The sequence below is a fragment of the Lemur catta genome, chromosome 12, assembly GCF_020740605.2.
Source record: "Lemur catta isolate mLemCat1 chromosome 12, mLemCat1.pri, whole genome shotgun sequence".
NCBI lineage: Eukaryota > Metazoa > Chordata > Mammalia > Primates > Lemuridae > Lemur > Lemur catta.
This window is the reverse complement of record NC_059139.1, coordinates 63,880,372-63,894,813: the sequence shown is the minus strand read 5'-3', so window position 1 is coordinate 63,894,813 and position 14,442 is coordinate 63,880,372. Positions and strand designations below refer to the sequence as shown.

The 14,442-nt window shown below is 35.8% G+C and overlaps 1 protein-coding gene across 15 annotated transcripts in view; it reads left to right on the top strand.

The window, feature by feature from the left end:
• MCTP1 (multiple C2 and transmembrane domain containing 1) overlaps positions 1-14,442 on the top strand; it is a 488,669-nt gene that overhangs the window by 202,760 nt on the left and 271,467 nt on the right. For all 15 annotated transcript variants that reach the window (XR_006738667.1, XM_045566489.1, XM_045566488.1 and 12 more), the window contains exon 2: positions 9,351-9,465. Coding sequence is in view for 14 of the 15 variants with exons in the window: in XM_045566489.1 (XP_045422445.1) it covers positions 9,351-9,465 (115 nt within the window). In the remaining variant the exon portion in view is untranslated. The remainder of the gene's footprint in view (positions 1-9,350; positions 9,466-14,442) is intronic.

Here is a 14,442-nt window from a genome sequence, read left to right as displayed (position 1 = left end):
TTGCAAATCATATGTCAAATAAGGGGCAGATATTCAAAATATAGAAAGAAAAAAATAACTACTCAATAATGTGAAAACAAATAACCCTACTAAAAAATGGGCAAAGGACCTGAATAGACATTACTTAAAAAAAGATATACAAATGCCCAACAAATATATGAAAATATGCTCAACATCTTTATTCTTCAGGGAAATGCAAATTAAAACCACATTAAGATATCACCTCAAACCTGTTAGATTAGCTATTATCAAAAAGATAGAAGATAATAAGTATTGGCAAGAATGTGAATAAAAGAGAATCCTTATACATTGTTGGTGGTATTGTACATTATTCATACTATAGCCATGTTGGAAAACAGTATGGAAGTTCCTCAAAGAACTAAAAATAGAATTACCATACAATTAGCTATCTCACTTCTGGGTATATATACAAAGGAATTGACATGTGTATGCCGAAGAGATTTCTGCACTCCCATGTTCATTGCAACATTATTCACAGAAGCCAAGATATGGAAACAACCAAAATGCTCATCAACAGATGAATGAATTAAAAAATGTGGAATATACTATTTAGCCTTAGAAAAAGCAAGAAATTCTATCATTTGCAACAACATAGTTGAACCTAGAGGACATTAGTCTAAGTGAAATAAGCTAGGCACAAAGAGACAAACACCATATGATCTCACTTATTACGTGGAATGTAAAAAAAAAAAAATAGAACTAATAGGAGTGGGGAGTAGAATGGTGGTTACCAGAGGCTAATGAGGGTAGGGTGGGGATAGACAGGGAAAGTGAGACATTTGTCAAAGAGTACAAAATTTCAGTTAGGAGCAATTCATTCTGGTAATCTATTGCACAGCATGGTGACTATAGGTAATAATTATGTATGTTTCAAAATAGCTAAAAGAAAGATTTTTAGATGTTTTTACCACAAAAAAATGAAAAATACTTTAGGTAATAGGTATGTTAATTAGCCTGATTTGATCCTTCCACAATGTATACATCACATTGTACACCATAAGTATTGTTTGTCAATTAAAAATAAACTTAAAAAATAAAATTTTGAGCTTTTCATTTCTTTCTTTTTAACTCTTAGGGCTATTAGAAATAGCTAGTCCTCCCCATTGCCTATACCCTTTATAATGTTCTATCATAACAGTCACTTGGTCTGCCAAAGTCTTGCCTCACTCTTCATTTCCACGTGATTAAGTAGCTATTTCACAATCTCCTGACATTTTTCTGTGTCTCATCCTCTAAGGTTAATCAGATAATCCAGTTCAGATAGCCACTTCCCTGAAAGTCTCTTGCCTGCAACCACTTCTATTATCAATCATTGATTTGAGGACAGCTCTTAATTGCAGAAAACAGAATCTACTCCAGGTAATTTAAACAGAAAGACAGAACCAGAGGACCAGGCTTGATCACTAAAATACCATCTGGAAAGATACCAGCCACATTATAGTAATTCCTTTGCTTCTGCTGCCTGGAGTATGATAGTTATGATACCAGGAACTGGAGACTAAATTTCACCATAGCTTCCCTAGAAGAACCAGATATGACCTGTACCAACCAAGCTCACCAGAAAATCAGATGTCCTTGAATACCTTTCTGTTTCATAATGCTCACTTCTACCTCCATGTATCACATTGTCCCCATGTTACATGGGACAATCCTAGCTACAAAGAAAACTGGGAAGTGTAGTTTTTAGCGTTCCACCCTCTTTACCACACAGAAACAAATGGTTGAAGGGGTTTGAAGTACACATTGAGTGACCCAATCTATATTTTCTGCAACAGATGCTCAAAAGTAGAATACTAGGAAGTAGTTAGGGTAAGGCAACTAAAGAAGAGAGATTAATTTCAGAGAGCACATGGTGTTCCTCTAGCTTGTGTCTTGAATCCCTAAATGTTTATTTGATACATCATTTGGAATCCAGAAATCTAGTCTCGAGAACCAGGGGGAAAAAAAGAGTAGGCTAGCAGAGAAAAGAGAAGTTAACTTTTATTTGAGTTATATGAGAAACTTAATAAAGGAGTTAACATTTAAACCTACAAAGAAGTTGTTTTATGTTTTAAAATTCCATACTCTAGCACCTCTAATCAAAGCTATCTGACATTTAAAGTTCTGAGGTCATAAGCCACATTGAAATACTAAGTGAGGAATGTGGAGTCAGACATAGACAATGGAATGCCCTATTGTCCTTCTCTCCCAAGTATTTGTTGACTGGGATTCCTCCATTAGACTGTCATTCCTTTGCATTTCTGCTCTTTCTTTAATCTCTGAAAATGCAAAAGCTCCTGGGAAGAGTTAAAAAATTAACCTCTTCTCAATTATTAATGTCTTAGTTCACTTGTTTAAAAATATATACTGAGCATGTACTTCTTGCCTGGAATGCTACTAAGTGCCACACATATGTCAGGGATACACCCATGAACAAAACAGGCAGGGCCTCTGCGTTCACAGAGCTTCCAGTTTAGCAGGAAGATGGGCAGCAAAAACAACTGCACACGTCATTAACTCCTTATAATTGTGATAAATGCTGAGAAAGGGCCATTTCCTTGGTTACAAAAGCAGACGAGCACTAGAGAAAACAACAGGCTGGACATGGGATTCAAGATATTTAAAATTTCAAAGACAAATAAATAACAAAGTTTGTGTATATGTGTGCCTAACACTTCAGATACCTCTTTCCTAATACATTGGTATGTTTGCAAACTTAATAAACATTTTTAAAAGATACTTTACAGTAAAATATGTATATATATATTTACTTCTAGTATCTCTCCATAATCAGCCTGCTAGTTTTCTTCTTGGAATCATTACAGTGAGCCTGAAGGGATATGTCCCTCTACATCCACTTAAGTTCTTGATGTTCTTTTTGTTAGGTCCAGAGCCAAGATACAGACACACAAGTCCTCATGTGCAGCAAAATGCTGTTTATTTTGAGCATCTGGATGCAGATGGGTAGAGGCGAAAAAGCATCCACGAGAGAAAAGAGGAGAGCCTTGGGTTTTATAGAGGATTTTTCTGAGAGGAGTAAATAAATCCTTTTCAAATAACCGGGAGGGATAAGGAAAGTAAGTTCCCCTCTTGGCATTTCATTCCTTTACCTCCCTATGGAACAACCGGGAGGAATAAACATCTTCCTTAACAGGAGGCATGAGGAAAGTAAGTTCCCCTTTTGCATTTCATTCCCTTATCCCCCTGGGGTCTGGCAAAGGCTACTGCCTGATACACCCCTAGGAAGGAGAGAGGGGTGGGTTTTATAGGAGGTTTGGATGGAAGTTTGGGGAGGGTGAATTCTTTAAACCTAACACTTTTTTTATGGAGTTGGGGGTATTCTTGGAGCTTGACACAGTGGCGGCCTGGAACTTGCCCCTCCTCTCATTTCTGCTGTCTTCTATTGGCATTACCATCTTCCCAGGAGCTAAGCTCAAACTTCCATGTCACTCACCCATCCATTTCTCCTGTCTCCCACATCTTGTCCATCAGTTGGCAAATTCAGTTGATTGAATCTCCTCGGTATCACTCAAATCCATCTTTTGTTTCTGTTACCACTGACCAGATCAGGGTCTTGTGACTTAAACTGAGCTGTTATAAAACCTTTGAAGTAATTTCTATGTCCACAGGATTTCTCTACTTTGACCCATCCTACAGAGAGAACAGGTTTTGTTCATCTCTGACATCTAAGCACTTAGCGCAGAGCACAAAACGTGAAAGGCATTAAATGTTTGTTAAATGAGGCCTAGTTATATTGTTTCTCTCTTAAAAAGTCTGTGATCGTGCCCTGTTGCCCACAGGCTGAAACTCTCCTCAGTCCCATGTCACTATACATTAGTCTTCCTTTCCATCTTATTTTTCATGTGATCCAGTGATGCACTTTTTGGTGACTATTCACCATGGTGCTCGTGTTGGTTTTCCTGATGCTCTCTTCTTTCAAATCTTCACTTGCCAAATCCTTCCCATATTTTCAGACCCTGCTCATTGTCATCTCCATAAGATTCCCCCCCACCCCCGTTCTCCTCCTATAATAATTGGTCTGCTTTCCTGCTCCCCCAATGACTTAATAGCTCTATTATATTATAGTCCATCTTTTATTATAATGAAACCCTGTCCCTCCTGAGTGCACAGGGTTTCATTTTAACTGCCAATTTTGATTAATTGGTAATGGCTGCCTGGAGCACTGTATTGAGAAGGAGTCTAAGTGTATACTTGGGTTCCTCATGGAACAAGGTGCCAACACATGAGCACAGAAGAGAGAGAACAAACCACTCATGAATTAGCCAACTTTGTTAGAGGTCCATGTGCATGTTTCTACTCAGCTAGATCATGTGCTCCTAAAGACTTCTTTCTATCCTCATAGCCTCTATCACAATCTGTGTTCAATTTGATCTTTAAACACTCTATTCCTTAATTTTAAAAATTTACAACCTAAAGTGATAAATATGACACTTGAAATAGAATATGGTAATGCAAAGAAAGATATAAAGTGCTAATGAAATGGTCCGAAGACTGGGTAGGAAGACTTGGAAAACAAGGAGGGAAGGCAGCCCTGGTAGAGAGTAAAGGATGAAGGTAGGAGTTTTCTGAAGTGTAAATCCTATCCAGGAAGGAAAAATGGTGGAATTTGTAAAAGAGAAGTCAAATGTCAGCTTAGAATGCTAGGCTGGAGTTGTTAATATACAATGGAGGCTGTGAATGCCTCCCTAAGTACAGAGGTACTCGAGTTTGCTGAAGCAAAATAGATGGTCTTGAACATAATCAGGATTGTACATCAGACTGAACAAACTCACAATGCCAAGTAGAGTCAACTCCAGAAAAATGAAGATGATTTAAAAGTCTATCAACCAAAAATTCCATGTGATCTTATTAATAGATGCTCACAATCTATTGATAAAATTCAGCAGTCCTTTTTTTCAAAAGCCCAAGTAAATTAAGAGTGTATAAAAAGGCTAAGTTTGGTAAACATCCAGTTAAATGGTGAAATACTAAAAGGTATTCACATTAAAATCAAATGTAACTCAGAAATGCCCCATATTAACACTATTTTCCAATAGTCTTTGGAAGATAACACAATAAGATAAACAATGTAGTATTAGAAAATAAGAGTCAAAGAGGCATTATAAGCCGACAATATCATTTTTATACACAAATAACCCAAAATATGACTTGTAAAGGAACAGAAGGTAAAGCCACTATATAAAACAGTATTTGTCCCTTATACTAGAAATAACTTGATCAAAATGGTAATAGAAAAAAATTACTCCATATACCATGGAAATGAAACCTGTAAAATACCCAAGAATAAATTTAGCTAGATAGGGATGGGACCTATATGAAGAAAATAATAACATTTTATTGAACAGCATAAAACAGGACCTGAAAAAAATGGAAAATTATATTTACTTTAAAGAAGGATACTTAATATCGTGACATTATAAATTCTTCCCAAATAAATATAGAAATTCAATGTAGTTCAAATCAGAGCTTAGTTTTTTTTTGTTTAATTTTTAGAAAATAGTAATAGCTAACATTTATTGAGCGCTCACTATATGCCAGGTGCTATTTTTACATCTTATCTGTGTTAATGCTCACAACCACACAAGGAGATAGTGTTATTAATATAGTTCCACGTCATAGATATGAAAACTAAAGCAAAGATAGGTTGAGTAATTGCCCACGATCACACAACTGGTAAGTGGCGGAGTTAGGATTCAAACCTAGGTGGTCTGGCTCAACTAAACCAGCAAGCTATTCTGCCTTCACAGGGAAGAATACCAGTGCAATAATAATCGAGAAGCTTTTGAAAAACAAGGAAGAGGGGAGCTACATATTCTAACAAATACTGGAATTTATTTGAAAGTCATTGTCATCCAATGGAATGATATTAACACAGAAATAAACATTATAGGGACTTCAGAAACAGATCCAAGTATATGTGGGAACTCAGTGTATTACAGAGAGAAATGGCTTATTTAATAGGTAGTGTTACAACTATTGGCTATCCATCTAGATAACAACTAAGGAAACACTTAGGTTTCTATTTCATACAGAACATTTAAAATATATTTCAGATGATTTAGAGATACACAAAAATTAAAATTATAAAAATATGTTTAATATATGAGAATATTTATTCTCATGATGTGGTAGAACTTTTTTAGCCAAGATAAGAAATGCAGAAGTCATACAAGAAAAACAGACAGCTCTAACTGCTTAGTAGTTTCCATATTGCCACATACACCATGGACAAAGATCAAAGAAGATAAACTGGAAGGAAATATTTGGGGTATGTTTGACAGAGAAACTTATGTGCCATTTTTAAAAAGACAATGCAGTAGAAAAGTGAGCAAAAGATATAAATTAGAAATTTGTAGAAGAGGAAATGAATATAGCCAATAAATATAAGTCCAGTGAAGTTATGTCTTAACTAGATGTTAAATTCTAAAACAGCAGAAGTGAAAAATCTAGTATAGTTAAGATTATCTTTGAAAATTCCTTAACCTGCACATAAAATATAACATACATTTTAAAATATAAAACCAGGTACTCTATAAATTATGCATTCTAAACTTCAAAAACCACTGAATAGAGTAATAAAGACTATAAAAAATATAAATACCTGATCATTCAAATTTTTCTGCCTTTAAGATATCTACCAAAACCCTAGAGCAGGATGCAGGGTGGATGGGAAATATCTCCTTTTTGCAGATTTTATTCCATTTTTTAGAAAGCATTACTATCTAAGCTTAATAGTTATTAATAGATTTGCTTATTTGGAAACAACATATAGAAAAGAACTTAATGAAAGGCTTGGAACACACCTGGAGCTCAACATAGTTTACTGGATCTGAATTTAAATCTTCCTTGTTAATTAGACCCACATACAACTTTTCAAAGAAAAGTTGTTTAGAAGACCTTGATTGGCTTCCTCTCTTTCCAAGTTGGTATCTTCTGTATGACCCAGTGAACAGCTGTCACTCTCTTGTCCTTTATACTGGTTTCAAGACACTTTACCATATGTCTGGAAATATATATTGTAGGAAGATAACATGTTTTAGCCACCAAACTTAAAAAATTTAGAACAATTAGTAACATCCTATGTTGACTAAAGTAGGCCCTCTTGTATACTTTTGATAGTAGTATGAACTATTTAAACCTTTTGGAACATCTGTTGGAAAAGTTCATTCTGTAAGAGAATTAAAAGCATCAGTCCTTGTGTTGCAAACACTGACACCATTGCAAATGTTCATCAGTAGGAAAATAATTGAAGAAATTATGCTATTCTCACACTGGGCAAAAAAAAAAATGTGCCTTGGAAAAATTTGGTTACCAGGGACAGGGGCAGTGAGGGAAAAAGGGAGATGTTGGTCAAAGGGTACAAACTTTCAATTATAAGATCAATAAGTTCAGGGAATCCAATATATAGCATGGTGACTATAGTTAACAATACTGAATTGTATAATTGAAATTTGCTTAAATATCTTCATCACAAAATAAAACAAAACAAAAATGGATAACAAGGTGAGATGCGAGAGAGATGTGTTAACTAACTTGATTATGGTAATCATTTCACAGAATGTATGTATGTCAAATCCTCATGTTGTGCACCATAAAATCTTACAATTTATTTGTCAGTTATACCACAATAAAGTTGGAAACTTTTAGAGTGAGATCTATATGTATTGATTTAAAAAGTACCCATGATGTTTTTCTATATATTGTTAATAAAAGACGACATGTAATACTATCTTTGTTAAAAACTAATGAAAACTGAAAAACCAACCACATAAAAACAAACCTATATGTATGTGTGTGTTTGCATAAAACTTTCACAAGTGTGGAAAGATATATCCCAAGTTGTTTTAATTGGCAACCGCAGGGAGGAGTGATTGGATGGATAAGGGAAGAACAAGACAATGATTTTACTTTTTACTGGTCTGTTGTTTGAAGGCCTGATTTAAATTAGTGACAATAGAAAATTTTTTTTTTTAAAGACAATGGCAGATGTAATACAGAAATAGAGTGGATGGGAGTTGGCAACTATTTGGATGTGGGTGGGTTTCAAATGAGGAAGCCAAAGATGGCTCAGCGATTTCTAGCCTGAGTGAGGAATTGTGCTATGACTTAGAGAAACAAGGATCTCATGAGGAGGTGAAGGCAATTCTTTTTCACTGTTACCAGAGGAGAGGTGATGAGTTCAGGTAGTCAATCAGAGCTGTGCTGCTGCTTCTTGTTTTAAATAATTGTTCCAACAGGAAAGCTTCTTATCTTGGTCTTAAAATCTCAAAAAACCAAATGTGTTACTTTGATTAAAGAGTAAATTTATGATATGTGAATTACATCGCAATAAAGATTTTTAATACTGCTATATAGTTGCATTTTATGTGAATTAGAGAACTAAAAAAATCAGACTATTGTCTTTTATTTTACCTTATCCATGCACATTCCAAAACAAAACATTTTTTTGAATCAGAAAAAAATAATAGGAATTTAAAATAATTTCAAACATGTAAAGAAAAGTAAGCTCTCCTATTGTATACAAAGTGACAGAGACTATAAAATATGATATATACAATTTTTATTGTATGTTTCTTTTGTGTTGTTTTAATATAATTATTCATCTTGCAAGTGCAGTGGTAACTAAATGCCTCATGAATTATTAAGACTATATTGTTGCTAAAAAATACACTTTAGAAGCAACCTTGTAAAGATTTTTAGATCCAGAAATAGCTGTGCCCTTATATTCCATAGAAAGCAGCATTGGAAATTTGGCCCCATTGAGAATTTATTTCTTGCAAATACTTGAAAATGTTGGGTGAATTTATTTCTGTATAATTATTTCATATTTTATGTTGGAGCTGAAATAGAAGTGTGTAATTCATCACTATGAAATTTTTTACATAGATAAATGAGTCAACAAAGTCACCTGAATAAATCATTTTAATTTTAATTTCCAGTTATGTGAAAATCAACTGCTCTTGCACATCTTTATTCTCCATTCATCAGTGATTATATCCTCACTTCAGATGCTATTGATATGTTAATCCTTAGTTGAATTGTGTGGAGCCTTTCATAGGAAATGTTTTTTATGTTACATTTGTTATCCCTAATCTGAGTTAAAACAGGACATTTCTATAACTGTCATGTTTTTATGTTGAGCCTAAAGAATTTCATACATTTTCAAAACCTTCAGAGAATTAGGTGATTATGACATTGTGTATAGTCACAAGATAATTTATTTTATTGACTAATTCTCATAATTTGGATTATGCTACACATGGTTCCCCATTAGAGAAACTAGAACAGAGATAATAAACTTAATATTTTGTATATTTCTTATTTTCCAGAAAATAAATACTGCTGGGACCAGTAATGCAGATGTCCCTTTGGCCGATCCCGGAATGTACCAGTTGGACATTACATTAAGAAGGGGTCAAAGTTTAGCTGCCCGTGATCGAGGAGGTAAGGACATAAGAACAGTATCACCCAGAAGCTTTTTTTATGTGTTTGTGACCAACTTTGTTTTCCTTATGATTGCTTAAATTAAAAAAATTAACTACAATATTATAAATTTTAGAAGTTTAGATTCAAAGACAGTTTGACACATTACTTGACTCTCCTAACCATTGAGGAGGAGGTTCTGGAGGTTCTGAAGCAAGTTCCAAAACTCTGACCTATTCCTGTACAAAAGCTCAGCCAGTTGTCCACCAGGCTGAATAATGAGGACAAATGGTTTGAGGAAGGAAAGAGAGAGTCTACTTTGCTGGCAAAGGAGGAAATATAGTAGACCTTCTTGTCTCAAAATCCCAAATTTCCTGAACATAGGCAGAACTACAAAGCTTTTAAAGGGAGAGTTCTCAGCTTCAGGCAATTACTGTGGTTTAACTATTCTAATTGCTCCATCAAAGACAAAGCCTGTGAACTCCACCAGCGGCTCACCTGGGAAGCTGGTGCCACCTGGGAGTTTTAACAAAAGACAATCTGCCTCAGGGATGCAGGCCAGAATGAAGTTCCCAAAACAAGTGGGGAACTTTTAAGGAGACAGAAAATCTCTTTGCCTTTCCCTCTGTTACATTCCTAACCTAGAGAGCAAGGTCTCTATCAAACTGCTAACTAATTAGACTCTACATCTATAATTAGTGACATAATTGCTTATCTAGGTGAGGCCTATATTTGAAGCCACATCAGAGGTTGCCTTTTGGTAGACCTGAAATTCTTTTTGCTGCATAGATTTGCTTAATTGAATCTGCTGAAATTGTGAGATCCAGGACTAATATCTCACCAAAACTTGGGACATTACCCACAGGTGACTTTCTTAGGCTTGGTTGGACCTGGCAGTAGTCTCATGGTGGATTGAACAGGTGTTTGTAGGCCATGATGAAGGACAAGGCAAGGCAAATACTCTTTTAGTTCCTGGATTCCAAGTCCCAGGGCAGTCTCCTGATGAACGAGGCTACACCAAACAAGGGATTCCTTGTACCCTGGATAGAGGCAGGACCAGGGATAGAACCCAAGTAGACTGTGTAGTATCCTTTGTACGTTTTGAAATGTCAGCTGTGCAGGAGGTAGGGACTTTGAGAGCACCCAATCCCAAAGGAAGCTGATATTGGGTATAACTCCCCGCACTCAGAGGAAGGAGAGGAAGGAAAGAGACCTATACTAACTCATTGTCAGACAACCTTGAGAGTTAAAACAGCATCATGCTCCTGGCATCACATGATCCTGTTTTTCTCCTCCTACCTTGTTTGACATCCATACTCAGGGAGCAAAAGGAACCAGATTAGGGTTGTAGTTTGTAATTTCTGTCTCCTATCTCTAACTAAAGAAATAAAACAGAGAAAAAACTTAATATAATATTGGGGGGGTTATGACTAGAAACTATACAAATAATAGATTCAATTTTTAGGTAGAAACTAGTAAACATCAAAGCATTCTTAATAAATGAAGATGTGATTGAAAATGTTAGAATTTAAACAGATAGAAGTTTTCAAAATAACTATCTGGTTTAGTAGCTGAGGACAAATGTTTGTGGAATGGACCTACCCATCTCGAAAGAAGATACAATTATGTTAAAGAAAGAAAATAATGTGAATTACATAGTACTATTTTGCTATATTTACAGTTTATATAACATTTCTTAGTTTTCAAAGTGCTCTCAATCAATTATATTACTTTATATGATCTAAAACAGAATTGTGCCAGGCAACATAAAATCAAAATTTTAGTCCTAGGTTTGTCCCCCTAACAATTTGAAATATATAAACACATATTTGTTATAGCATTGTTCGTGATTATAAAATATTAGAAACAACCTAAATACCCATAAATAGTGGAGTGGTTGAATAAACTGTGGTACGTCCACATGAGGGAATGCTATGCAGCTGTACAAACAAATAAGGAAAATCTCTAGGAATTGATGTGGAAAAGTGTTCAGGATACATTGTTAAATTCACTTAAAGGAAAGTGCAAAACAGTATTAATGGTATGCAATGTTTTATGTACAAAAGAAGGTGATATAAAAAATTATGCATTGTCTGCTCATTTATACAAAAAGAAATACAGGAAGCAAAAGCCAGAAACTAATGAGATTGTAAGATACAGAATGCAGGTAAAACAGGTGGCAAGAATGAGGGATGGGAATGGGGTAAAAGGGGAGAAGAGGAAAGGACATTTCTCTGAGTAATGTCAATGTCAGTACAATGTTTCTTGTATAGTTCCAACTCTTTAACTATGACAATATTTAAATAAATGAATGAATGACCTAGATATGGGAGTAACTCAAAATGAAAGGATTCTGTTTTCTGAGCAATATGTCTTAGCAGTGGGCCTGATAATATTTAGTAAACCATGCTGTAAACAGATGTGTTGTCATCTAGGCTTTCTTGTTCTATTTATAGAGCACAGGCAGAATAGATTTAGCACAATTTTTAAGGGCCCTAGGATTTTGGGAATGGCAAATGAGCATTGGCTTCAACTAAAGTCACCAGCTGTATTAGCCCCTAACAAGAGAGTCAGCCCGTCCTTTGAAGCTTTGAAGCCAGGCATAGACTTCTCCTCCCAAGCTATGAAAGTCCTAGGAGGCATCTTCTTCCAGTGGAAGGCTGTTTTGTCTACATTGAAAATCTGTCGTTTAGTGCAGCCACCTTCATCTGTTATCTAAGCTAGATCTTCTGGATGACTTTCTGCAGTTTCTAGTTCATCACTTACTGCCTCACCTTGCACTTTGATTATTATAGAGATGGCTTCTTTCCTTAAACCTCATGAGCCAACCTCAGCTAGCTTCCGCCTTTTCTTCTGCAGCTTCCTTACCTCTCTTAGCCTACATAGAATTAAAGAGAGTTAGGAGTTTGCTCTGCAATTAGGCTTTGACTTAAGGGAACATTGTGGCTGGTCTGATCTTTTATTTGGCCACTCCAACTTTCACTCTCAGCAATAAGGCTGTTTTACTTCCTTATTCATGTGTTCACTGAAGTAGAGCTTTGGATTTCTTGCAAAAACTCTTCCTTTGCATTCACAATTTAGTTAATTGGTGCAACAGGCCTAGGTTTTGGCCTATCTCTGCTTTTGACATACCTTCCTCACCAAACTTAATTTAAAGTGAGAGACTTGTGACTCTTCCTTTCATGTAAACACTTAAAGGTTATCGTAGGGTTGCTAATTGGCCTAATTTCAATATTGTTGCACGTAGGTAATAGGGAGGCCCCAGGAGAGGGAGAGAGACAGGTCAATGGCCTGTCAGTAGAATAGTTCAAATACATACAGCTTTTATTAAGTTTGTCAAATGGGCACAATTTGTGGCACCCCGAAACAATTATAGTAGTAACATCAAAGATCACTAATCACAGATCATATAGAAATAATAATTTAAAAGTTTAAAATATTGTAAAAATTACCAAAATATGACAGAGACATGAAGTGAGCACATGCTATTAGAAAAATGGTGCTGATAGACTTGTTCAAGGCAGGGTTGCCACAAATCTTCAATTTACCAAAAAAAAAAAAAAAAAAATCCTGGAAGCATAATAAGGCAAGGTGCAATAAAACAAGGTATGCCTATACTAGGTAACTCAAGACAAAAGAACTATACATAAATATTGTATTCTAGAGCATGATTACCAATTCTGAGCCTACTTACTGTGCATACTAGGAACTAGAAAATAAATATAGGTAATGAGCAAGAGTCATATTTCTTACTGTTGGAGAAAGAAGTTATAAATATAGAAAAGGGGAAGGCTAGAGTGAACCCTGTGGTATTAAACAGGTGTCAGTATGAACTAATGGCTTGTAATATATATGCAGATAGAAATAAAAATGGATAGAGATGTGTATTTCCTGGATCTGTCTGCTAAGAAAGCCTGCTAGAACCAATGACAAAGGTATAATGACAAAGTAGCAATCAATACACATAGAGCCCAGACAGTGACTTCTAAATACAATTTCCCCAGTAAAAATAATCATGGCTCCTGAAGAAATGGTTGATTTAAGACCTGAGGCAGGCCGGGTGCGGTGGCTCACGCCTATAATCCTAGCACTCTGGGAGGCCGAGGCGGGTGGATGGCTTGAGGTCAGGAGTTCGAGCCCAGCGTGAGCAAGAGCGAGACCCCGTCTCTACTAAAAATAGAAAGAAATTATCTGGACAACTAAAAATATATATAGAAAAAATTAGCCGGGCATGGTGGCACATGCCTGTAGTCCCAGCTACTCGAGAGGCTGAGGCAGTAGGATCGCTTAAGCCCAGGAGTTTGAGGTTGCTGTGAGCTAGGCTGATGCCACGGCACTCATTCTAGCCCGGGCAACAGAGTGAGACTCTGTCTCAAAAAAAAAAAAAAAGACCTGAGGCAGAGAAAATACAAGATAACCTGGAACATTTTGCAATGCCCATAAGTTAGGAAGTGCTCAAAAATTGATGGCAAAATGTCAAAATGACATAGGAGCCAGCTTAAAGGAACACCTAATAACCACAGCTAGGACAATCTCAACAACAAAATAAACAAAATAAATACTGGTAATGATGGATTATAACCCATAGAATAAAATAAGTGTCTATGAGTTCATGCTAATAAATAAATAAGTGTGGAAGAAGGGGCTTTCCTTATGGTAGAATTCCAAGGAACAAATGTAGAAGGGAAGACAAAAATAAAAAATAACCTTTTGACAAGCACTTCAGTAACACTTATTTTAGGCAAAAATTATCTATGGATGCTAAAATTATATGTGGTGAATTATTATAGCATTTCAAAGTATTTCTCCACAAGATATGTATGAATTACAAAGGGAAAAATGGTAACTTCACATTGGAAAAACCTGGGGGACATCACCTTGACCAAATGATCAAAGTTAACATCAGAAGTAACAAGACATGCAGCTATCACGTGCCTCCTGATAGGACGCACTGGGAACACCCACGCCGTTCCTGCAGCATTCTTGTCAAGACACATA